Raw genomic sequence first — 26,277 nt, 5'->3', positions numbered from 1 at the left:
TCCCTCTTTCTCTGTCAAATAAGTAAATAAAAATATTTAAAAACTATCCTCAACCCTTCATTTATTTAAAAAAAATGATCTTGTCCAATTCGTTCATTTCATCACTGGGGAGACACAGGTAGAAGTGATGGACCCTGAATGTTTAAGGGTGTCCCAAGGAGAAATAGGAGCCAGGCTTCCAGGGCTCCTGACTCCCAGCCCAGTGCTCAGGCGGTCCTCCAAGGTCACTTTTTGCTAGGATGTGGCATGTGAGTGGCTGTGACCATAGGGGCTTCGTGCTCTCATGGTCTCTACTAGGTTCCTTATGCTCACAGGTAGAGGGGACATGGTGCTCAGGTTGCTGAGGTTGGGTAGAGATAAGAGTTCTGAATTCTTGTTGGCCAGGGAGGTCCCTGATGCCCCCAAAACATTATAGGCCATTGCCAAGGCCCTTGGTTTTCCACCAGGAATAGATGGTAAGAACCTATTGCTGAAGACTCCACATACTTGGACTATAAGCCCACTGAAAAATCTTGCTGGAACTGAGCTGATAACCTCCATGTAGACTAGCTGACAGAAAGCTGGAAGAAGCCAGTCTACATGTAGTTCAATGGGAGAAAGAGATACCACCAGTGAAGATACTCAACAGTGGACACTGCAAGCCTTATAATTGGCCAGCCAGGCCAAATGAGCCAACGGGTGCAATAGTGGCACGTCTGTCATGGTGGAAACCAACTGCCCTCCAGTTGGACTGGAGGCCCATTCCATGAGGGGGAATACATCCCTGACACTGAAAACTTAAAACAGGGGTAGTCATGATCCCTAGGGGTGTAACATTTGCTGATGTCTGGATAAGTTTATGTACTATGCTTATCAAACTGCCCAGTAAGCACTTCTCTTAATATTTATGCCCTTATATTAATGCTACTCTCACTTTGGGTAGAGAATCTTCTCTTTTCAGATGGCAGTGACCTTGGGATGACTCAGAAGGTATCATAGTGCTGGAAAGAAGTGACTGTAGTACTGAGTAACATCTCGATAACACCTTCCAAGGCTCAGGGCCTAATGTGGAAGAGGTGACAGAAAGAATGTAAGAGCCAAAGGAAGGGTAGGACTCCTTACAACGTGCTCCCCCCAGACACAAAATGGCCTGGATATCCATGACCTCACAGTGCCTGACACTACCTGCACAAGGCCATCATAAGAGGAGAAAAAGATCATGACATCAAAAGAAAAGAGAGACTGACTGAGAGGGGGAGGCGATATGATGGAGAATGAAATTTCAAAGGGGAAAGTGGGGGGCGGGGAGAGAGAGGGTATTACCATGGGATACTTTTATAATCATGGAAAATGTTAATAAATTTGAGAAAAAAAAAGAGTTCTGAGTTCTAGGTAAGGATCAGGGACAAGTAGCCCCAGGATAAGGGCCACCAGAGGCACCAGGGAGTCCTCCCGAACTCCATCTCTACTACCTCGTTGTCTCGGGCGGGCCTCTGCTGCCATGGGATTCCCACTTCTCTCATGCTGCCTTTTCTCTCTGCAGCGCCCATGTGATCCTCTCCCATAGTCACACCCTGTCAGTCTGTCAGAGAGGCTCGGCCCATGGCCTGCATGCTCAACACAGCCCACATGTGTTTTGTTTGAGTGATACTACTCTAAAATGATTTTAAAGAATTTTATTTTTATTTATGTATTAGAAAGCCGGGGGGGGGGGGGGGGAGAGAGAGAGAATGGATGTGCTAAGGCCTCTAGCCACTACAAATAAACTCCAGGCACATGTACCCTCATGTGCATCTGGCTTACGTGGGCTCTGGGGAAATCAAACCTGGGACCTTAGGCTTCACATGAAAATGCCTTAACCACTTAGCTATCTCTCCAGCCCTCTGATTTTAACTAGAGGCTCATGTAAGAATGATCTAAAATATTGGGTTTCTTGTTTCTCTTTAATACATGGGTAGCATGTCTGTATTAGTTTTTGGCATGGTGTAAACTGACTGCGATGAAGCTCTGTCTAGATGGGGAATGGTCATATTGGATCCCCAACACCCCCGTCCCCCCGCCCCATTCCTCATGCCTGCCAGTCCTGCTTCTCTAACTCATTGGGCAACAGCCACCCACTTGAAGACGTGCCCAGCGACACACACACACACACACACACACACACACACACACACACAGATATCTTGCCATCCATACCTTCAGCCTTGCCCACAAGTATCAGGAAGACTGTACTCTGACAGCCACTTCCAAACACCTCTTTGGCTCCCAGCTCAGCTGTCCCAGGCTTCCCAACTCCAAACCTCACAATTCCCATGATGGTCATTGTTGCAGTCAGGTTCGCATTGCTGGAAGAAATCACAGAAGAGCAGCTTATTGTGGAAAAAAAATGTTTATTTTGGCTTACAAACTTGAGGGGAAGCTCCATGATGGAAGGGGAAAATGATCGCATGAACAGACTGTGGACATCATCCCCTGGCCCACATAAGGTGGACAACAGGAATAGGAGAGTGTGCCAAACACTGGCATGGGGAAACTGGCTATATTGCCCATAAGCCCACCCCCGACAATACACTCCCTCCAGGAGGCATTAATTCCCAAATCTCCATCAGTTGGGAACCTAGCATTCAGAACACATAAGTTTATGGGGGACCCCTGAATCAAACCACCACGGTCATTCAGAAAATATGGTAGCCAATTACATTTTATTGGTTCTATACAAGGACCCCTGCATTCTTATACTGAGGCAAGAGTTCTTGGATTTTGTGCCGGGGTGCTGAGATAGCTTGAACGATCCTCAGTGGGGGGAGGTATTTCTGGGTGGTTAAAAAAATGGGATAACGTGCTCTGCGCCTCTTGTTTATGGAACGCAGATCCAGAAACACAGACTTGGGGTTGTAGATCTCTTTCTTCTTGGTCCTAAATGGGACAAAGGGTTGCCTTCGGAGAGGCTCCACCAGCAGCTGTATGAGATCCTTCCGAAAGATATTCCAGTTGTTCTCCTTGAGGAACCTCTGGCATAGCACTTCATCACTGAGGGCAAACACAGAAAGTGAGCTCGTGTGCAAGCCCTTTCTAACCAATACCTCCTGCCACTTCTCCTACTCTTCCCCATCCCTAAACTCAGTCGGGCCCTATCTCAGCTCTTGGCCCCTCTGCAGAGTCTTCTCTTTACCTTTCTGCAACCTTTGATCTGGAATGACCCTTGGAATAGCCAGGAGCTACAGATAACAGCTAAATGCCTAAAATGTGGCCAGTCTGAATTAGACTTGCCACAACTGAGAAACGGAACATATTCATTAATTCTCACACTGATAATATATTGAAATCATACTTTAGATAGACTGAATCCAATAAAGTAAATTAAAGTTAATTTCTGTTTCTTTTTATATCTTTTTTTTTGAGGTATGGTCTTGCTCTAGCCCAGGCTGACCTGGAATTCACTCTGTAGTTTCAGGGTGGCCTCAGACTCACTCCTCCTTCTTCTGCCTCCCAAGTGCTGGGATTACAGGCATGCGCCACCACATGGCTCTTTTCATATCTTATAATAGTGTGACTAAGCCAGGGATGGTGGTGTATATTTATAACAGTATTTGGGAAGCTGAGGCAGGAGGATCACTGTGAGGTTGAAGCAGCTTGGGATACAAAGTGAGTTTGACGGTAGTTTAGGCTACAGAGCAAAACTTGGTCTCAAATAATAGTAAAATAATGTGTGCAGCCAATTAAGCCGATAGGGTTCCTTTCCTCACGGGGGCCCAGTGTGCAGTGGCTGCAGGCAGCAGCCTCTTTGGTAGTGTAGTAACCTGTTGCTTGTACAGTTGCCCTAAGGGACCTTGGAGACAGTTTTCTGGTGGACATCCATAGTTCTGATCTCATGCTATTCCCAATCCAGGCTCCAAACTGGGATGTGGGGCGCTTTTGGGAAGCCCCAGGACAGAGTGGCTAGGACTCATATTGGCCAGATTATCATGTTCATCTGCACTAAGCTGCAGAATAATGAGCATTTGATTGAGGCCCTGTGCAGAGCCAAGTTCAAGTTTCCTGGCCGCCAGAAGGTCCGCATCTCAAAGAAGTGGGGCTTCTCCAAGTTCAGTGTAGATGAGCTTGAGAGGTGGCTCGTCCCTGATGGCTGTTGGGGCAAATATATCCCCAACCATGGTCCTTTAGACAAGTGACAGGCTTTGCATGTGTGAGGGCTTCCACTGCAGTACAGTACAACCCAACATAATAATAATAAATAATAGTAATAAGGTAATTAGAGAGCCAGGCATGGTGGCACATGCCTACAATCTTAGCATGCGAGAGACAGGAGGATCCTAAATTTGAGGCCAGCCTGTTCTTGTTATTGTTGTTATTATTTATTTGCAAGCAGAGAGAGAGAGAGAGAGAGAGAGAGAGAGAGAGAGAGAGAGAGAGAGGGAGATATGATAGGTATGCCAGAGCCTTTAACTGCTACAAACAAACTCAAGATGCATGTGCCACTTTGTGCATCTGCCTTTACTTGGGTACTAGGGAATCAAACTCAGGTCCTTAGGGTTTTCAGGCAAGCACCTTAACTGCTAAGCCATCTCTCCACCCCACTCCCTGAGCCTGGTCTATATAGTAATAGTAAGTACTAGAACAACGTTGGCTACACAGAAAGACCCTATATCTCAAAAAAGTATCTATTAAAAGTTTAAATTATATATATGATCATTAGCTATCAGGGTATTATAAATCAAAATCAAGATGGGGCTGGGCATGGTGGTATCACATGACTTTAATCCCAGCACTTGGGAGGCTGAGGTAGGTGGATTGCCATGAGTTCAAGGCCACCCTGAGATTACAGAATGAATTCCAGGTCAGCCTGGGCTTGAGTGAAATCCTACCTCAAAAAAACAAAACAAAACGAAACAACAACAACAACAACAAAAACTCCTAAAATGCAGAGGGGACATGCTAATGAGATACCACTTCACCCACTAGAATGGCTACCATCAGAAAAGTGAAACGGGGCTGGAGAGACAGCTCAGCAGTTAAGGCATTTGCCTATGAAGTCCAAGGACACAAGTTCGATTCTCCAGGTCCCACATTAGCCAGAAGTACATGGTGGTGCATGTGTCTGGACTTTATTTGCAGTGGCTGTAAACTCTGGTGTACCCATTCTCTACCCCCACCGCCTCTCTTTTTCTCCCTCTCTCTAACAACAACAAAAAAAGTGAAAGGGTCCCACTGCACTGCTAAGGGGGGTGTATGATGATGCAGTCACTTTGGAAAAAAGTTTGACGGTTTCTCAGAAGGTTAAACAGAGTTGCCATCTGACTCAGCAATTCAGTAGTAGGAATATACTTAGAAGAAATGAAAATATATGCTTACATACAAATGTGTATAAGAATGTCCACAGAACTGGAGAGATTGCTCAGTGCTTAAGGCACTTGATTACAAAGACTGATGGCCTGGAATCAATTCCCCAGTATACCCACATAAAGCCAAATGCATAAAGTGGTGCATACATCTGGAGATCATTTGCAGGGGCTAGAGGCCCTAGCACGCTCATGCCCATTCTCTTCCTCCCTCTCTTTTCTTTCATTCATTCATTCATTCTTTCTTTCTTTCTTTTTCTTTTTCTTTTTCTTTTTTTTTTTTTTTTTTTTTTTTTTTTGAGGTAGGGTCTTACTTTGGTCCAGGCTGACCTGGAATTAACTATGTAGTCTCAGGGTGGCCTTGAACTCATAGCGATCCTCCTACCTCTGCCTGGGTGCTGGGATTAAAGGCATGTGCCACCTCGCCTGGCTTAAAATGTTTTTTGTTTTCTTTTTAAATGTGCACAATGGGCAAGTCTGGAGAGAAACAGCAGATTGGTGGCTAACCTGGACGGGCCATGGGGTCCTGATCCTAGCCTTGTCCACCCCCCTCCCCACCATAGCAGGTGAGGGCCGGACCGTGTGGAGTGCTGGGTGCATCACTCATTGGCTCTTTTTCTTCTGAGACCTCAGCAAGAACAGTGGCTGCCAACCTTCTGCTGACTTGTCTGGACTCACCTGCCAGAAGAGGTGACTCCTAGTCATGACTATTCCTCTGGCTAGATCATACTGACAAGACAAGAGCAACTGTGACCCACGGAAATTAACAAGAAAACATTTAGAAATCAGAACTGCCTACGTGGACCTTTTGGTCTGACTAATGTGTCAAAGCCAGCTTCTACATGGTCACAAAAACTAACTATATGCATCTCTTCTCAAGTCTACGTTAGGGGTCATCAGGTTAATAACCTGAAATTGGCCTACTTATTCCCCATATTTATGCCACAGAAATCAGCAAACGTTGCCAGTCAAGATCTCCTCCTGTCTTTGGGAGATCTGGCTGTTAGATATTTACCAACACACCACTGAATAACCTGCCCTTAAAAAGTTCCAAAACTCCCAGGGCTGGAGAGATGGCTTAGCCTTTGCCTGGAGGCCTTGGTGTGCTCATCCTCTCTCTTCCTCTGTCTTTCTCTTTTTCTCAAATAAATAAATAAATAAATAACAAAGTTTAAAAAAGTTCCAAAACTCCCAATTTCTTTATTTTATTTATTAAAGAGAGAGAGAGAAAAGGTAGACAGAGAGAGAATGGATGTGTCAGGGCCTATAGCCACTGCCGATGAACTCCACATGCATGTGTCACCATGTGCATCTGGCTTACAAGGGTATTGGGGAATTGAAACCTGGTTCCTTAGGCTTCGCAAGCAAGCATCTTAACCACTATGCCATGTCTCTACCCCCCCCAAACTCCCAATTTCTAACATAATAGGTAATAACATCTGACTCTAACCTAGTATTTGCCATATGTCCAGCATTTACAGTGGCTAAGTCATTTAATTTTCACACTAATCTATTTCACACTATGAAAACTGGGATTGAAGAGGCCAGGGAACTTGCCTAAGTCTATGAGGAGCAAACATGGAACTACAAATCCCTAAGAGTTCAGAGTCCAGTCGATAGATAAGATCCACGTCATCTGTGGCTACTGATGGTCACCGTGGTTTCCAGTCTACTTTTCCATTCACCTTGTCTATAGCCTCTGCTTCATGTGGGAGTCCGGTTCCAGCGCCAGACTCACCTGAACTGGAGGCTGTTCTCATACTGTAGGCTGTAACACTTGAGTACCACTCTCTTCACTTTGTTTTCTGTGACCTACCCTGGATTAGGTCAGGATAAATTTAGGTTGTCTAGCCCATGATATCCCCAGGGCAGGGGTCTCTATGCCCCTGACTCTTAGGATCTACAGGATCTTGGAGTCTTCAAATATGAGGGATTTGAGCTAACTAATGGTTATCTTTCCTCCCTGATTTAGCAGTCTAGAAACCCGTGAGCTCAACACTTAATGGAGACAGACTCTTGCCTGTCAGCATTACAGACAACATGGCAAAGTGCTGACTGAGCAGCACAGGAGGGCGAGGCTCAAACATCTGCATGCTAAAGTCTATGCAAACCTCTGTGGAATTTCACTTCCACAAACACTAACAGCATCACTAACACCAGGCATCATGGGAGTTGCTGAGGGAAGCTCATTACAGCCTTTCCCAGTAGGACGGTCTGAAAAAGTATTTTTAGTGGAGCCAGGAGCCAAAGGAGCATGATACCTCTGAGGTGGAAGAAGATATTGGAATTTTATATCATTTTTCTCAAAAGAAAACCCCCTCAATTTTAGCCATATCTTGATTTGGTCATGAGTCATTTTGTTTTGTTTTTCCAGATAGGGTCTCGCTGTAGCCCAGGTAGACCTGGAATTCACTATGAATCACAGGCAAGCCTTGAACTCAGTGATCCTCCTACCTCTGCCTTCAGGTTGCTGGAATTAAAGGTGTGCGCCACCACGCCCAGCAGTCGTGAGTTTTTCTAATCTACTCAATTTCCTTTACTATATATCTGTGTTAGTTCTATCCTGAGCAACAATATCTGTTTAATCCTCAGTATGTTCTTTTTCTTTTCTAAGCATTTTATTTTAGGGCTGGAGAGATGGCTTAGTTGGTTAAGGCGCTTCTTGCCTGTGAAGCCTGAGGACCCAGGTTCAACTCCTCAGAACTCCCATAAGCCAGATACACGTGGTGGCACATGCATCTGGAGTTTGTTTGTAGTGCCTAGAGGCCCTGGCATGCTCATTCTTTCTATCTGCCTCTCTCTCTCTTTCAAATAAATAAATAAAAACAATATGTATATTTGAGGGAGAGAAAGAGAATGGGTGTACCAGGGCCTCTAGCCACTGCAAAGGAACTCTAGACGCATGGACTACCTTGTGCCTCTTGCTTACATGGGTAGTGGGGAATTGAACCTGGGTCCTTAGGCTTCCAAGGCAAGCACCTTAACCACTAAGAAATCCCTCCAGCCCTCTTTTTCTAATTTATTTCTTATTCTAGTTATGTATGAGAACCTGTATAGAACTATCAAAACCAAACATATTCATTTGTGTGCTACCTGATAACCAAACCTGTAACCTTTTAAAAATATTTATTTTTTATTTTTATTTTCAAGGAGAGAGAGAGAGAGAGAGAGGTGCGCCAGGGCCTCTTGTCACTGAAACTGAATTCCAGATGCAGGCACCACTCTGTGCATCTGGCTTTACATAGATATTTGGAAATCCAACCCAAATCCCTAGCAGTTCATCGAGTTCTGGACCTATAGACAAGATCTTACCCATGTCACCAGTGGCTACTGATGGCCACCCTGTTTTCCAGTCTACTTTTTCATTAACCTCGTCTGAGCCTCTATTTTGTGTGGGAGTTTGCTTCCAACGCCAGCCTCACCTGAACTGGAGGTTCCTCTTGTACTGTAGGCTGAAACACTTGAGAACCACTCTCTTCACTTTGTTCTATGTGGCCTTACAAGAAATTGCCCTTAACCACTGAGCCACTTCTCCAGCCCCCGTAACCTTTTGTGGAACGCATTTCTACCTTGGGAAAAATCAATCTAATCAATTTGCGCACTCCCTCTCTCTTTTTATTTTTTTTGAGGGGTAGGGGTAGGATTTTTTTGGGGGGGGGGCTAGGGTCTCACTCTAGCCCATTCTGACCTGGAATTCACTCTGTAGTTCCTCGGACACATAGTGATCCTCCTACCTCTGCCACCCCTCCCCACAAGTGCTTGTTTTGTTGACAGCCTCTGCAGCCTAGAGGAGTATCTTGTGTGCATCATTATCTCATCACCTTACCCGCTGGGTATAGAGTCATTGTGGTAGTTTGATTCCTCTAGAGAACCCTAACTAATGCAGTCATCAAACTTACCATCATTTATTTATTTATTTATTTGAGAGAGAGAGATAGAGAAAAACAATGAGCATGCCAGGACCTCCAGGGACTGCAAACAGACTCCAGAAGCATGCGCCACCTCGTGCATCTGGCTTATGTGGGTACTGGGAAATCCAACCTGGGTCTTTAGGCTTTGCAGGCAAATGCCTTAACCACTAAGCCATCTCTCCAGCCCCATACTTACCATCTTAAAAAAAAATCAGTTGTGTTTTATCAAGAGAATATTGGGCTGGAGAGATAGCTTAGTGGTTAAAGTGTTTGCCAACAAAGCCTAAGGAGACTGACTCTTCAGTACCCACATAAGCCAGATGCACAAGGTGGTGCATGCTTCTGGAGTCTGTTTGCAGTGCCCGGGGGCCCTGGTACACTCATTCTCTCTCCCCCACACTCCTTTTTCTCTTTCTCAAATCAAATATTTTAAAAAAGAGAGAATATGGCACCATTTTCTAAACTGTACCCTTAGTGTGACAGCTATGGGTGGCTGCTACAATTTCCCTCTCTATTACGGACATGAGTGCCAATGAACATCTTAATACATGTGGCTTTCAACATATTCTGGCTTTATGAAGACAAATTCAGGGGACCACCAGCTCTGGAGCCCCTCCTCCATGAGGAGTCTGTATCCCCTCTACTTTCTTTACTTTTTATTTATTTCATATATATATATATATATATATATATATATTTTTTTTTTTTTTTTTTTTTTTTTGAGAGAGAGAGTGGCCTTCAGCCACTGCCAATGACCTCCAGATGCATGTGGCCCCTTGTGGCACATGTACAGAATTGTGTGCTTACGTCACTGTGTGTATGGCTAAGTGGGACCTGGAGATTTGAACATGAGTTCTTAGGCTTTGCTCAGGCAAGCACCTTAACCCCTAAGCCATCTCTCCAGCCACGTTTGTTTTCTACATTAAAATAAACTTTTTTTAAAAAGACAAATTCACAGGTGAATCACTGCCTCAAAGTAGGGACAATTTTATAGCTCTTGAAACATAATGTTAAAGTTAGCATAAAAAAAACCCAAAAAACAAAAGTAGCCAGGTGTGATGGCACACAACTATAACCCAGCACTTGGGAGGCAGAGGCAGTAGGATCACTCTGAGTTCAAGTCCACCCTGAGACTACATAGTGAATTCCAGGTTAGCCTGGGCTAGAGTGAGACCGTACCGCAAAAAACAAAAATGTAATGGCTGGGTGTGGTGGCACACACCTTTAATCTCAGCACTTGGGAGGCTGAGGTAGGAGGATTGCTGTGAGTTTGAGGCCAGCCTGATACTACATAGTGAATTCCAGGTCAGCCTGGGCTAGAGTGAGACCCTACCTCAGGAAAACCAACAAAATAAAAACAACAACCAAACAAAGTATATACATATTGGGCTGGTTAAGTGGTTAGGTGGTTAAGGTGCTTGCCTGCAAAACCTGAGGACCTGGGTTTGATTCCCCAATACCCACATAAGCCAGATGCACAAGGTAGCACATATGTCTGGAGTTCGTTTGTAGTGGTTAGAGGCCCTGGTACACCCATTCATGCTCTCTCTCTCAAATAAATAAATAAAATTAATTAATTAGAAAAGATTGCCATCAGTTGGGCTGTGCAGTGGCATAAGCCTTTCGTCCTAGCCCTTGGGAGGTAGAGGTAGGAGGACTGTTGTGAGTTCAAGTCTAGCCTGAGATTTTACATAGTGAATTTCTGGTCAGCCTGGGGTTAAGCAACACCCTACCTTGAAACACCAACCCCCCCAAAATAATTAAAACTTAAAAAGAAAGATTGCATTAATTTTGAGTGTAACAAGAGCAACCTGTTTCTCTTCACTCTTGTCAGTATTCAGTTCCCACAACTTTGTTTACTGAAGTAAAAAGGGGAAAAGCATTCCTTGGACCTGAGGCAACTTAGCCTGATTTCCAGAACTGACCTGGGGTACTCAATCTCAAGCTGTAACAACTTCTCTTTTGTCTCTTCATCCATCAAACCATAGAATTTTTCTTTTCTCATCCGTATCACCTCTGCTCCCTGGCTCACGAGGATGAAGGGTCTCGTGTCACGCTGGTTCTCTGGGAGGAAGGCCTGGTAAGAACCCTGGAGAGAAGTCACAGAAAGCAAGATGTGAAAGACCAGTTAAGTCTAGCAGGCTGGTTTCCAATTCCCTATGTAGTTGGGCATGGCCTTGAACTTGATCCTTCTACCTCCATTTACCAAGCAGCTGGGGTTATAGGTTCTCCTCTCAGTGTGCTGAGTAGGATTCCAGCACAGCGCTGAATAAGATTCATGAGAAGGGACGTCCTTGTCTTATGACTGTTCAGTTGTTTTAAAACAAGTCCCAGCTGTCATATCACTTCATCTACAGATTTCCTTCTTTTTATTTTTTGTTTTTGTTTTTGTTTTTCGAGGTAGGGTCTCACTCTAGCTCAGGATGACCTGGAATTCACTATGTAGTCTCAGGGTGGCCTTGAACTTATGGTGATCCTCCTATCTCTGCCTACTGAGTGCTGGCATTAAAGGCATGCACCACTAAACCCGACCATGTTTTTGTTTTTGAAATAGGATACAGCAGAGGTTTGCCTCAAACTCACAATTCTCCTGCCTCAGCTTCCTAAGTACTGAAATTATAGGCATGTTCCACCACACCTGGCTTTTGGCAGATCTATAAATAGTTTGATTTGTAGCTCCTAAATATAAGGTCTTTTATGTTTACTTTTATTGGAATTTTTTATACTTTTAAAATGTTTATTTATGAGAGAGAGAGAGAAAGAGAATGAGAATGGATGTGCCAGGGCCTCTAGCCACTGCAAACAAACTCCAGATGCCTGTGCCAATTTGTGAATCTGGCTTATGTGGGTCCTGGGGAATTGAACCTGGGTCCTCAGGCTTCACAGGCAAGCACCTCAACTGCTAAGCCATCTCTCCAGCCCTATTTATTTATTTTGTTTTTCAAGGTAGGCTCTCATTCATTCCCAGGCTGACCTGGAATTCACTATGTAGTCTCAGAGTGGCCTTGAACTTGCAATTATCCTCCTACTTCTGGGATTAAAGGTGTGTGCCACCTCAGCCTGGCTAGTATTGTTGATTTTTATTAAGATGTCATAGGGTATTGTGGTTTATTAAGAATCCCTAGAGCCTGGCGTGGTGGCACACTCCTTTAATCCCAGCACTCGGGAGGCACAGGTAGGAGGATTGCTGAGAGTTCGAGGCCACCCTGAGACTACATAGTGACTTCCAGGTCACCCTGGGCCAGAGTGAGACCCTACCTCAGAAAACAAACAACAACAACAAAATATCAACAATACTACTTAAAAAAAAATGTTTTTGTAAATTTACAAACAAGAATAGGGGTGGGGGGAGAGTGGGCACACCAGGGCTTCTAGTTGCTGTAAACAAATTCCAGATGTATGCATAACTTTGTGTTTCTAGCTTTACATGGATACTGGGGAATTAAACCTGAGTCCTTAGGCTCTGCAAGTAAGCACTTTAAGTGCTAAGCCATATCTCCAGCCCCAACACTGCTTCTGAAAATCATCAAATATTGAAAGGGGTATTTCTAGCTGGGCATGGTGGTGCATGCCTTTAATATCAGCACTCGGGAGGCAGAGGAAAGAGGATTACCATGAGTTCAAGGCCAGCCTGAGACTACATGGTGAATTCCAGGTCAGTCTGAGCAAAAGTGAAACCCTACCTCAGAAAACCAAAAAAAGGTAAGGGCATTTCTAGGGGCTGGTAAGATTGCTCTGTGGCTAAAGGCACTTGCTTGCAAAGCTTGTTAGCCTGGGTTCAATGCCCGAATCACCTATATAAGTATTCATTTTCAACAGCAGAAGGTTCTGGTGCTCTCATGCACACGCATGTGCGCACACACATACTCAATTTTTTTCTTTTAAAGGGATGTCTCTAGACGTTTCTTATTATTTAATACTCCCGGGCCATTCATGCGACGTGTTCTATTGTGAACACTCCTCTCTGTGTACTCACCACAATATCTCCTTTCTCCACGGTGTGGATCTTCATGTAGACCGCCACCACAGCGTTCTTGGGGAGCTCACCAAATTTGGTATCAACCATGGCACATCTGAGTGGATTACCATACTTGGATCTGAAATGTAACAACTTGTTCAGAGAACTGGTCTATGAGACAGGCACGTTCATAAGACCCTAGCAGTCAGCCCTCCCTTGACCAAGTACTGAGCGCTCCCTCCTGGAGAATCCACACCACCCGAGAAGGTGAGAAAACTCAAAATTAAACCTTGACAGAACTTGACTCCTACTGGGAGAGAAATGAACTAGGGGCCTTTTAATTATGGGAAGGCTGATGAACCCATGCAGCCAAGCCAGCTCAAGGGACAGGAAGTCAAGGCAGAAAGTTCAAGTCCCCCAGGAGAGAGCTGGAGCTCGGAGTTATTTCATAGAAAGCTCATACTGAAGGAATCTCTAACAATCAGAGCTGCTGGAAAAGGAACAGAATGTTTTGACAGAGGCTCAGTTTTGAAGCCCTGAGAGCATAGCTAAAGTTGGGTCTCTTTTTTATTAAGATTTTTGGGGTGCTGGGGACCTGGCTCAGTGACTGGAGGTGCTTGCTTACATAGCCTGCCAACCTGAGTTCTCTTCCTCATGCCCATGTGAAGCCGGATGTACAATGTGGCACATGTGTCTGGAGTTTATTTTCAGTGGGAAGAGGCTCTGGCACTCCTGTTCTCTTTCAAATAAATAAAAAATATTTTCTGAAGATTTTCTTTTTGTTGTGGTTTTTTTTTCATGCAGTGTGCACACATGTGTGTGGGTACATGTGTGCAAGTGGGCATGTATATGTGGAGGCCAGAGTTGGCATCAGATGTCTTCCTCAATAACTCTCCGTCTTTGTTTATTGAGCCAAGGTCCTCACTTGAACCCAGAGCTCCCTGATTTGTCCTGGAGATCCTATCGTACTTTTCCTCTTCTTTTTTACCTGAGACAGGGTCTCACTCTAGCCTAGGCTGATCTGGAATTCACTATGTAGTCTCAGGGTGGCCTCAAACTCATGGTGATCCTCCTACCTCTGCCTCCCGAGTGCTGGGATTAAAAGCGTGAGCCACCATATCTGGCTTGAGTGCTAGAATTACATTACAGGTGGGCTGCCATCCCCACACAGCATTTTTGTGGGTACTGGGGATCCAAACCCAGGGCCTCACGCTTGCATAGCAAGCGCTTTACCAGCTGAGCCATCTCCCTACCCACATCTGGGCTCTTTCTTCATGGGAAAGCAGAAAAAGGGTGGCTTGTCTGTTTACAAAGTCACATTTCCCTGGATGGCCTGTAGACCCTGGACTTTGTTCATACTGGGGTTAATTTACACAGATGGTCCGGGGCTTGCTTTCTTTGGACTTTGTCTAGGATAGGTTTTTTGTAGTAGAGAAAAGATAATCAGCTGAGCATACAGCTTGGCTCACTTAGCACACGGACAAGTTTCAACTTCTGCCCCACTGGGATGCGTACATGAAGGGTCCACAGCCAGCATTGCCTTTTTTATCTGTTTTATTTCTAGGTCCAACATGTCCTCTTTTAACTGAGTGTGTTTTGTCTCTACCCTGGGAAGAACTGGAGTTGGGATTTCAACTACTAGATTTTGTGGATGGATTATCCATCAGAAGAGAAACAGACTGAAGTCATGGGATGCTCATTATGGAGACAAGCAGCTTGGAATGTGAGTGGACAAAGTGAAGAGGCCCTCAGAGAAACATGGGGATTGTGACACTCCACCATTATTCACATGCTTAGGATACTTGGATTTCAAATTTAATGGGGGAAAGTGGGTCACACTACAGTGCTCCAGACCCACTGAGGATCTTTTCCACCTCCTCAAGCTCTCCAGCAATTCCCTTCAGTGTGCATCTCTTCTGCCAGCTACAAAAACCTACCAGTTAAAAGGCTAAACCTTTTTTTTTGTGTGTGAGGCAAACTCAACAGACTGCCCCTCCCTTTAAAATGAGACAGCAAGAGTGAGTGAGTGAGAGAATTGGTGCACCAGAGCCTCTAGCCACTGTAGTTGAACTCCAGACGTGTGTGCCACCTGTGCATATGTGCAACCTTGCACACTTGCATCACCTTGTGCGTTTGGCTTATGTGGGATCTGGAGAGTTGAACATGGGTCCTTAGGTTTTGCAGGCAAGTGCCTTAACCACTAAGCCATTTCTCCAGCCCAAATACTGATGGCTCTGCTACTTTCTACCTATGTGACCTTGAACATGAAACTTAATCTATCTGTGAACTTTAATTTTCTCATCTGAAAAGTGGGACTGATAATAGTATCACTTTAGGGTTATTATGAAGTTGTATGCTCACTAGTAGGCACAAAAGAATTCTGTGGTAAGTGTGATTTCTCAATATTTCATTTAAGAGGCAGCTTGCAATAACCCTGATAACTTAGGTAGTGTTATCTATAAAGAATAAGACTTAGAGAGTCCTCCCCAGGCACACAGAGCCAAAATGAGTGGACAAGCCAGGATTTGAAGCTGGGGTGGACTGACTGCAAGCCAGGTTCTTGGCTGTACAAGAGCTACCTCACTTTGGTGGGTAGTTTTCTAAAGAAGTTGAGTGAAAAGGACCAGCAACATGCATACAGATTGTCAGAGCCAGACCTTTCCTGCCCTTCTTCCTTGAATGGGTTGCAGAGAAAAAGGAGTGGCTGATCACCTACACTGGTCTGTGAGTTGGAAGCAGAGAATGCAGGTCCTGGAAACCAGACTTAGGACATTTCTAGGCAGCCTTCCATATACACATCTGTCTAGGGGTGTCTAGGGGCCACCTCCGCCTCCTCTCCAGTGTCCCTGGCATCCTCTGTGTACGTAATACTCTCCTTTATAACCATATCCAGACTTTTCCATCTGCTAAGAGCTGAGCTTACTTGACTTTGGGGCCCAATGTCTTTGGGAGACTAGTTTCTGAAGTATTGATCTTCCCAATGGAGGTCATCTTCTTATTCTCCCAGGCTTCCTGGAGACGCAGAAGTTTCAAATAGCTAAAGTCTTGTAGAGGATATGATTTGATCTGGAATTCCTTAAATCTCTCCCTGGGAGACACTTCTGTTCAGAGAAAGCACAGAAAACCACATCAACAGGCCTTATGCACATAGAGTGGTAGTGGAAGTATGTCATAGTAACCTGCCTAAATAAAGTGGTGTGTGAGAGAATTAAGAAGAAAAGACAGGGATGTGAGGGCAACCTGCCTGTGACATCTGTCATCCCACTGATCACCAGGGTTGATCTGGCTGATCTGGCTGGCTAGGCGGGCGTCCCCTTCCTCCCTCACCGCTTCTTGTGCGTCCCTCCCGAAGCCGCACGTTTGAAGAGGACGGCCTTCCTCGAATAGAGGAGGACCAGTCTTCGGTCAAGTGCATACAAGTAGCTGCGCTCCCCTGCTGGAACCTGCAAATAAACTCTCAAGGAGAGAAAGGAAGAATACTACAGCTTCCATAAACTGTCCTCTGTGGCATGCCCGTGCCACACCGTTCCATTCATCCCGCCCAGACGTGCAATTAGCCGAGTGAGAGAGACGAGATGACCAGCAGAGTTCAAGCCGTCCAGAAAAGCAACGAAGCTTGGATGGAACTCGAATCTCATCTCTCCATTAATAGATCACACTTTTCTGTGCTTTCAGATGAGGCTTTCGCACTGGGGCAGGGACAGCCATAAAAGATACATGGATGACTGGCCATGGAACTCTAGACCAATGGTATACTCCCGGAGCTCTCACAGGACTACCGCGACAATTAAAGAGAAGGGGGGGCGGGGGGGTGTTGGAGAGATGGCTTAGCGGTTAAGCGCTTGCCTGTGATGCCTAAGGACCCTGGTTCGAGGCTTGGTTCCCCAGGACCCACGTGAGCCAGATGCACAAGGGGGCCCACGCGTCCGGAGTTCGTTTGCAGTGGCTGGAAGCCCTGGCGCGCCCATTCTCTTTCTCTCTCTCTCTCTGCCTCTTTCTCTCTCTGTCACTCTCAAATAAATAAATAAAAATGAACAAAAAAATTAAAAAAAAAATAGAGAAGCCTGGCGTGGAGGCACACACCTTTAGTCCCAGTACTGGGAGGTAGAGGTAGGAGGATCACCCTGAGTTTCAGGCCAGCCTGAGACTACAGAGTGAATTCCAGGTCAGCCTGGGTTAGGGTAAGACCCTACCTCAAAAAACAAAAACAAACAAACAAGACATGTTAACAGAAATAAATCCAAACCTCAAATGAAGTAGGTATAGCTTAATGAGTATTTATGAAAAGCTTTGTGCAATTTTAAAAGGCATTTTAATATGTATTGTTAAAATTTTAAAAATGTTTTTATTTTTATTTGCAAGGAGAGAGAGAGAGGAGACAAAGAGAATAGGCATGCCAGGGCCTCAGTCACTACAAATGAACTCCAGATGCGTGAGCCTCTTTGTGCATTTGGCTTCATGTGGGTACTGGGGAAGTGAATCCAGGTCGTTAGGCTTTCCAGCAAGCACCTTAACCACTGAGAAATCTCTCCTACACCTATGTTAATATTTTTTTTTAAATTTTTTTTTAATTTATTTGAGAGCGACAGACACAGATAGAAAGACAGAGAGAGGAAGAGAGAGAGAATGGGCGTGCCAGGGCCTCCAGCCTCTGCAAACGAACTCCAGATGCGTGCGCCCACTTGTGCATCTGGCTAACGTGGGACCTGGGGAACCGAGCCTTGAACCGGGGTCCTTAGGCTTCACAGGCAAGCGCTTAACCGCTAAGCCATCTCTCCAGCCCAATGTTAATATTTTTTAAAGACTACATTTTCTTTTCTTTCTTTATTTGCAAGGAGAATGAGGGAGGAAGGGAGGGAGAGAGAGAGAGAGAGAGAGAGAGGAAAGACAGAGAGAATAGGCACAGCAGGTCTCCAGCCACTGGAAACGAACTTGAGATGCACGTGCTACCTTGTGCATCTGGCTTATGTGGGTCCTGGGGAATTGAGTCTGGGTCCTTAGGCTTCACAAGAAGATACCTTAACTGCTATCTCTCCAGCCCTTATATTAATATTTTAAATTTTCACAGCCAGCATGCAGTGTATCTGTAGTTTAAAGAATGTGTCCACACTGGGCATGGCAAGCATCTATCTAGAGTCCTAGCATTAGGGAAGCAGAAGCAGGAGGCTTACAAATCCAAGGCTCACCTGGGCTACATATCAAGTTCCAGGCCAACTTGGGCTACATAATAAGGCCCTGTCTCAAAAACAACAAAACAAAGAGAGAGAGAGAGAGCGAAATTTGTCAAATACATTTTCTTACACAAGAATACAAAGGTGCTGGGGAGAATCATGTACACCTATAATCCCAACACTAAGGCGCAGGAGTTATCCTCGATTCCAGACCAGCATATGCTACATAGTGAAACTTCTCTCTCAAAAAAAGTAAAGAGCTAGGTGTGGTGGTGCACGCCTTTAATCCCAGCACTCAGGAGGCTGAGGTAGGAGGATTGCTGTGAGTTCAAGGCCACCCTGAGACTACATAGTGAATTCCAGGTCAGCCGGGGCTAGAGTGAGACCTTACCTTGAAAAAAAAGAAAGAAAGATAGATAGATAAGATGAATAAGCATGATAAAAAAAATTGTACAGGAAAAATGGGAAATAAGTCAAAATAACTGTAAAAAGCATTATGTTATGGTACATCTATAAAATAGGGAAAAAGCTACTGAAAAACAATGTAGATGCCTTCTTCCAGCCATGATGGAATAACAAAAATTAAATTTTCCCTCCCATAAAAAGCTACTAAAGTACTAGACAAGATGTAGGAAGAGAATCTTTTCTAAGATATTGAAGAGTATCATCCTTGCAAACCAAACAAGACAAGATGGACTGCTGCCCCCAGCCTACTGCCTGGAGACTTCCTGGGCTGCGGCACAGAGAAGGAAACTCCAGGTTGAGGTCATCCACTTCCCTGAATTGATGAGGCAGAATAGAGTCTGGGGAGGGGGAGAAGGGCAAGGTATGGGAGAAAAGAGAGACAGAGAGAGAGAGAGAGCTTTACGGAGAACTCCGACACCCTGCAGAGGGCACGCCCTGAAGGTCAGTGGAGCATTGATCAGTTGTGTGCATTAGGAAACAACTAATGTTAGACAGCCCCCTGGCGATGGCCCACTGGGATGCCCACCTCCTTACACTCACAGACTTGCATGATAATTCCCCGTTTAGCATGGGCTGAGCTCATTTCTAACAAATAGAGCACAAAAGAAGTGTTTGGATGTGTCTTCAGAAACAAGGCTATAGAAAGACTGTTTCTTCCGTTACGAGCACACTTGTGGTTGTTGTAGCTTCTCATTGCTGGTAAAAAGCACCTGACCAAGAGCGGCTTGTGGGAGGAAAGAGTTTATTTTGGCTTACAGACTTGAGGGGGGAGCTCCATTATGGCAGGAGAAAATGATGGCATGAGCAGACAGTGGACACCACCTCCTGGCCATCGAGAGTGTGCCAAACACTGGCAAGGGGAAGCTGGCTGTAACACCCATAAGCTTGCCCCCGACAATACATTACCTTCAGGAAGCTCTAATTTCCAAATTACCACCAGCTGGGGACTTGGCATTCAGAAAACCTAAAATCAAACCACATTCCTCCTCAGCCCCCATAAACTGATAACCATCCATGATATAAAATGCGACGTATTTAATCTAACTTTAAAAATCTCCATAGTTTTTATCCATCCCATTGATGCTGAAACATCCCCATAGTCCAAGGTCTTTTAACTGAGCCATAATGCAAAAAAACAAAAAAAAAAACAAAAAAAAAAACCCCATAATGGCACAGAATAAACACTCATCCTGCAAAAGGTGGCACTGGGCATAGCAAAGAAATATTCAACCAATACAAGATTTAAAACAAACAGGGCAAACATCAAACTCTGTAGCTCCAACTCTGACAACTCTAACCAGTGACAAGTTTGGTAATATTCTTTTAAATGAGGGGGAGCATGTGTGCACACACAAGAAAGAGAGAAATGGTGTACCTGGGCATCTAGCCACTGCAATCGAACTCCAGATGTGTGCGCCTTAATTTGAGCCAGGGGTGGTGGTGCACGCCTTTAATCCCAGCACTTGGGAGGCAGAGGTAGGAGGATCACCATGAATTCAAGGCCATCCTGAGACTACATAGTGAATTCCAGGTCAGCCTGAGCTAGAGTGAGACCCTACCTCAAAAATAAGGAAACAGGGGCTGGAGAGATGGCTTAGCGGTTAAGCGCTTGCCTGTGAAGCCTAAGGGCCCCGGTTCGAGGCTCGGTTCCCCAGGTCCCACGTTAGCCAGATGCACAAGGGAGCGCACGCGTCTGGAGTTCGTTTGCAGAGGCTGGAAGCCCTGGTGTGCCCATTCTCTCTCTCTCCCTCTATCTGTCTTTCTCTCTGTGTCTGTCGCTCTCAAATAAATAATAAAATAAAAATTTTTTTTAAATAAAAAAAAAATAAGGAAACAAAAACAAACTTTATGTGGTACTGGCAGCTCTCCCTGGCAGCCATCCAATAGTCCTGGCTTTTCCATTGGGTCTCCCCTGTAATGCATGGTTCATTCTCATGGCTCCATTGGACCTCTAGGCAGGTAACCCAAAAAGCCTACTTCATACTGTCCATGGCCATTTCCAAAAAGCAAAACCCTGTTGGAGGGCTGGAGAGATGGCTTAGTAGTTAAGGCACTTTCCTGCAAAGCCAAAGGACCTAGGTTCTATCCCCCAGGCCCCACAGGGGATATTCAGGAGATATTCAGGATATTCTGTATATTCAAGAGAGATTTTTTATTGTGATTTGGGTTTCAACTGTTGTTTTTTGTTTTGTCATCATTTCTTCTTACAGCACTACAAGGCGTCTCTTAGGCCAAGGTTTCAAATCCTTGCACACTCCTCTCAAAAAAAAAAAAAAAAAAAATAAAGCCAGAAACAGAAGGTGGCACATGCATCTGGAGTTCATTTGCAGTGGCTATATGCCCTGGTGTGCCCACTCTTTCTCTCTCTCTCAAATAAATAAATAAAAATAAAATAAAAAAAAACCCTGTTGCAAATTCAATGGCCCCTCTCTTTTCTTGAATTTTTTCTACTCCATAGGACCAGGTAGGCTATCAACTTGTCAATTCAGTGGGGAATAAAGCAGACTTTGAAGAACAGGACATTCCTTCAGCATTCAGATCCCTTCAAAAGAGTCCACATTCTTCCTTTTGTCCCAATGCATGTCATCTGGCCCAATCCCAATGTCTAATCTTTCAAATAATTGCAGCTGAACAGGCAGAAAATTTCATTTCTTTCTGTGTCATATCCATATCTCGCTCACACCAGTCCATTTCTATACAATGTAACTCTGAAAAAGTTCTTAGGACACAGTCTCTCATACAAACTGCTTCTAGCCCCTAGTGTAGGCAAAGCTCTTTCTCCTTATAAGCCAAACCTCACAGTCCATCATTCTTATTGTGTCCAGGTCTTTCAACTCTGTCCAGAATAGTCCATCAAGCTGTACTTACAGCACTAAAAGGCGTCTCTTAGGCCAAGGTTTCAAATCTTTGCACAATCTTCTCAAAAATCAGCTCCAAAAGGCCAAAAACCACACTGTTAGGTGTCTAAGAGAAATGATACCACTTCTCACTGCTGGTAAAAAGCACTTGACCAAGAGCAGCTTGTGGGAAGAAGTGTTTATTTTGACTCGAGCAGAAGCTCCATGATGACAGGGGAAAATGATGGCATGAGCAAAGGGTGGACATCACCTCCTGGCCAACATCAGGTGGACAACAGCAGCAGGAGAGTGTGCCAAACACTGGCAAGGGGAAGCTGGCTACAACATGAATAAGCCTGCCCTGAAACAATGCATCACCTTCAGGAGGATACAATTCCCAGAATGCCACCAGCTCTGACCTGGCATTCAGAACACCTAAGTTTATGGGGGACACCTGAATCAAACCATCACTGTTGTTCTTTCTCATTCTCAGGGAGCAAGCTATTGTGTCATGAGACAGACCTGTGAGACACCCACAGAGCAGGGCCAAGGCTTGCCAGTACCCATGTTGGGTGAGACTGGCAGTAGTTCTGTCCCACTTGACCAGCCAAGACCACAACCCCGGCAGAGAGCTATATATTCAGAAGAGATCTTTCACTGTGATTTGGGTTTTTGACTGTTGTTTTTTGTTTTGTCATCATTTCTTCCTAGATTGAGTCTCCCTATGTAGCCCAAGCTGGCTTCAAGTGTGCAATCCTCCAGCCTCATTCTCCCAAGTGCTGGGAGAATCTGCAATGTTTGTGGGCTTGCTGATTTGGCAAACAAGAGACCCTGCCTCAAACAAGGTAAAGGTAAGGAATGCCACCCAGTTTTGTCCTCTGACCTCCACACATGTGTTGTTATATTCATGTACCTGCATCCTTTCTATCTTCCACACACATTCAACCCATTCACATTAAAAAAAAGAAAGAAAAGAAAAAGAGAGGCTGGAGAGCTGGCTCAGCTATTAAAGGCACTTGCTGGCCAAGCCTGATGGCTTGAATTCAATTCCCCAGTACCCAGGTAAAGCCAGATGCACAAAGTGGCGTATGTGTCTTGAGTTTGTGCCTTGACAGGAGGTCCTGGTGCACCCATTTTCATGCTTACTCTCTCCAACAAATAAATAATTTTTTAATAAAGATTTATTTTTATTTATTTATTAGAGGCAGAAAGAAGGAGTGAGAGATAGAGGGAGAATGGGTGTGCCAGGGCCTCTAGCCACTGGAGATGCATGTGCCACTTATGCATCTGGCTTACATGGGACCTGGAGAATCAAACCTGGGTCCTTAGGCTTTGCAGGCATGCACCTTAATCACTAAGCCATCTCTCCAGCACCTAAATAAATATTTTTTAAAAAAGAAAAAGGAGGACTGAAGAGATGGCTTAGCCGTTAAGGTGCTTGCCTGCAAAACTCAAGGAGCCATGTTTGGCTCTCCAAATCCCATGTAAACCAGATGCACAAAGGTGAGGCAAGTGCAAGGTTGCACATACCCACTAAGTGGCACAGACATCTGGAGTTTGATTATACTGGCTGAGGCCCTGGCATGCAATTCTCTCTCTCCCTCTGTAAAAGTTAAAAAAATGATTAAAAGCATTCAAAAAATGAGCAAAAGGAGAAAAAAATATCTTTAATTATAGCTTGAGCTTTTAACAACTCTGCATTAATAATTGATAGAGCAAACAGAAAAATCAGGAAGCATATAGATAACTTGACAAACACCATCAGCCAACTTTAACTGATTAACATTCATGGCATACTGCTCCCAATGACAGCATATTCTTTTCAAATACAAATGGAGCATTTACCAAGACAGATTGCATTTCGGGCCATAAAACAAGCTTCAATACATTTTAAGAGAATTCAAACTCTATAAAGTATTTTAGTGTAGAAACGATAAACAAAAAGATGGCTGGATAGTCCCCAAATCTCTGGAGACTAAATAATATCCTTATCAATATTCAATGGATCACAGATGAAATCGAAAGGGAAATTTAAAATATTTTGAACGGAACAATGAGAACACAACATATCAAAATGTATGGAATGCAACTTGTCTCCAGGCAATTGGCAAAAGAGTGTGTGTATTGGGGGGGGGGACCGATATGAGAACTGATATACTGAGGAGCTACCAGGCTTTATGCATTATACACTATATACACTATACATTAATGCAGCTAGGTAGTGCTCTATGAATCAAAAACCCCAGCCCTCAGCAAACATTTGCAGTGGCTCAGTTGTTTTACATTCTTCCAGTGACTTGCACCAGTGCTTTGGGATTATAATCTAGGCATTAGCCTGCGCCTTACTGTGGTTCGCTATGGATGCAGCCAGTCCTTTCGAGATTAGAACTGAGGCTAATATAGGGGCAGGTAGGCAGGGAGAAAGGTTGGGGGAAAATGAAAAGAACAAAACACGGAGCTTGACAGAGCTGGGTCTGTCTGTCTAAGTAGGTGGGTAGCATTGGTTAGTACTTAAAATCTGTGGGCCTGATTTCTTCATGTCCATACATGCTAGTATCATGGTGAAGAGCACAGGCTCACAGTCACCTTACTTGTGTTTGAATACAGGGTCCTGTGTGATGCTGTACAAGTGACTGTGTCTTTATGCATCAGTGTTCCTACAGTCTATAAAGTGTGAATTACTGTCCTACTTCATAGGACTGCCGAGGCTGGGGTTTTTGACTTAAGAGAATGAGACAAGAAAAAAATTTCCTGAAAAATGAAACAACACTGCTCAGGGTCAAGAAGCCTGACGGCAAATTCTAGAAGCTGATATCTGAAAATATTTGTGTCTAACACAACAAATAGACAACGAGGGCTGGAGAGGCGGCTTAGCGGTTAAGGAACTTGCCTACAAAGCCAAAGGACTTTGGTTCGATTACCACTAGCTGGAGTTTGTTTGCAGTGGCTGGAGGCCCTGGTGTGACCATATTCTCTCTCTCAAATAAATAAACAAAATCAAAATATTTTTTTAAAAAATAAATGGAGAAAGGCTAGAGACTTTTTTGTTTTGTTTTGTTTCAAGGTAGGGTTTCCCTCTAGCCTAGGCTGACCTGGAACTCTGTAGTCACAGGCTGGCAATCCTCCTACCTCTCCCTCCCAAGTGCTAGGATTAAAGGTGTGCACTACCATACCCAGCTTAAGGCTGAAGATTTTTATGGGCAGGAAAAACCAAATCAGCTGGACCTGTATTCTGAATTTCTTCACTGTTATTTAGTATCTGCTATGACCCTTACACAAGAGACTCACCTATTTGAGACTGTTTCCCTATCTGAAAAATGGACATACAATCATATCTGTTACAAGAGTTATACGAGGGTTGGAGAAATGGCTTAATGGTTAAGGCACTTTCCTGCAAAGCCTAAGGACCCAGGTTTGATTCCCCAGAACCCACAAGGTGGCACGTGCATCTGGAGTTCATTTGTAGTAGCTAGAGACCCTGGAGAGCCCATTCTCTCTCTCTCTCTTTCTATCACTCGCTTTCTCAAATAAATACATAAAATTAAAAAAAGAGTTATATGATAGGTAAAATGGCTAAGCCAGATACTTGGCATATAACCAGAATTAATAAATGATAACTGTTACTCATAGCAGATATATGAGTTTCTAGGTTCTGGAGAGGGCATGGACACATCATATCTTGGGATATATCCAAAGGCATACCCAGCAGGTAAGATATGAGTGTCTGTTGACTCTATGAGTCATTCCTGAATAGCCACTAGATGCTAGGGACAGTCCTAGGCCATGGGGATATAGACTAGTTCACATTCCAGTATATGATTCCAGTGGGGTCCAATACCACAGATGAGAAAATTGGGGCATGTGAATGGGAAACAGTGGGGAATGGAAGGTGCTGCTTCAGCATGAGAAATCAGAGACTTGTCTCAGATAAGGATGCTTAGTGTAAGACATCATGAGCAGAAGAGAGCTGGGGAAAAGACAGGGGTAAGGAGCACATCCTCACATGGCAAAACCTACAGGAGGGAAGGGAGAAAGCTGGGCAGGAGGCAGGGCCTGTGCACTCAGCTCCTGTACAGGATGATGAGAGAGATCAAATCAGACATCCTGCCCGGCTCCTAAGCTGGAAGCAGTACAGGCTCCAAGCACCCCTTGATGTGCTATCAGCTGCCAGATATGGTCATGGGGCTTACCATTGAGATGAACCCTCAGAGGTTTTGGGTCTATCAGTTCCAGATGCTCCCAGACCCAGTTGTAATAGGAAGAGGAGTTAGCAAGGTCTATCAGCCGCAGGATTTCACAGCTGCCCTGGGCACATCAAAAGACACAAGCAAAGGGTTAAATATGGACACTCCAGGCTGGCCGGGCTTTGATACTAAGCTCTCTACACTGTATCTGACTCCATTACAAAAAAACGTTTTTACAGGCTGGAGAGATGGCTTAGCAGTTAAGGTCTTGCCTGCAAAGCCTAAGAACTCATGTTTGAATCTCACTCAGGTCCCACGTAAGCCAGATGCACAGTGACACAAGTACGCAATGTCGCACATGCACACAAGGAGGTGCACACATCTGGAGTTCATTTGCAGTGGCTGAAGGCCATGGCATGCCCATTCGAGAGAG

The 26,277-nt window shown here is 44.6% G+C and overlaps 1 protein-coding gene and 1 non-coding gene across 2 annotated transcripts in view; one reads left to right on the top strand and one right to left on the bottom strand.

The window, feature by feature from the left end:
• Positions 1 to 2,690: 2,690 nt before the first annotated feature.
• LOC123462941 (cyclic nucleotide-binding domain-containing protein 2-like) overlaps positions 2,691 to 26,277 on the bottom strand; it is a 61,676-nt gene continuing 38,089 nt past the window's right edge. Inside the window, exons 8-12 of the mRNA XM_045157408.1 lie at positions 25,851 to 25,965; positions 16,111 to 16,288; positions 13,206 to 13,326; positions 11,155 to 11,318; positions 2,691 to 3,009 (exon numbers count right to left, since the gene is read on the bottom strand). Coding sequence (XP_045013343.1) covers positions 2,691 to 3,009; positions 11,155 to 11,318; positions 13,206 to 13,326; positions 16,111 to 16,288; positions 25,851 to 25,965 — 897 coding nt within the window. The remainder of the gene's footprint in view (positions 3,010 to 11,154; positions 11,319 to 13,205; positions 13,327 to 16,110; positions 16,289 to 25,850; positions 25,966 to 26,277) is intronic.
• LOC123463196 lies at positions 3,689 to 3,821 on the top strand. Its single transcript, XR_006638789.1, has one exon. It is a non-coding gene; the product is annotated as a small nucleolar RNA SNORA70 (small nucleolar RNA).

Source organism: Jaculus jaculus, chromosome 8 (genome assembly GCF_020740685.1).
Source record: "Jaculus jaculus isolate mJacJac1 chromosome 8, mJacJac1.mat.Y.cur, whole genome shotgun sequence".
NCBI lineage: Eukaryota > Metazoa > Chordata > Mammalia > Rodentia > Dipodidae > Jaculus > Jaculus jaculus.
Note: the sequence above shows the minus strand (reverse complement) of the source record. Positions and strands in the feature narration are given on the sequence as shown.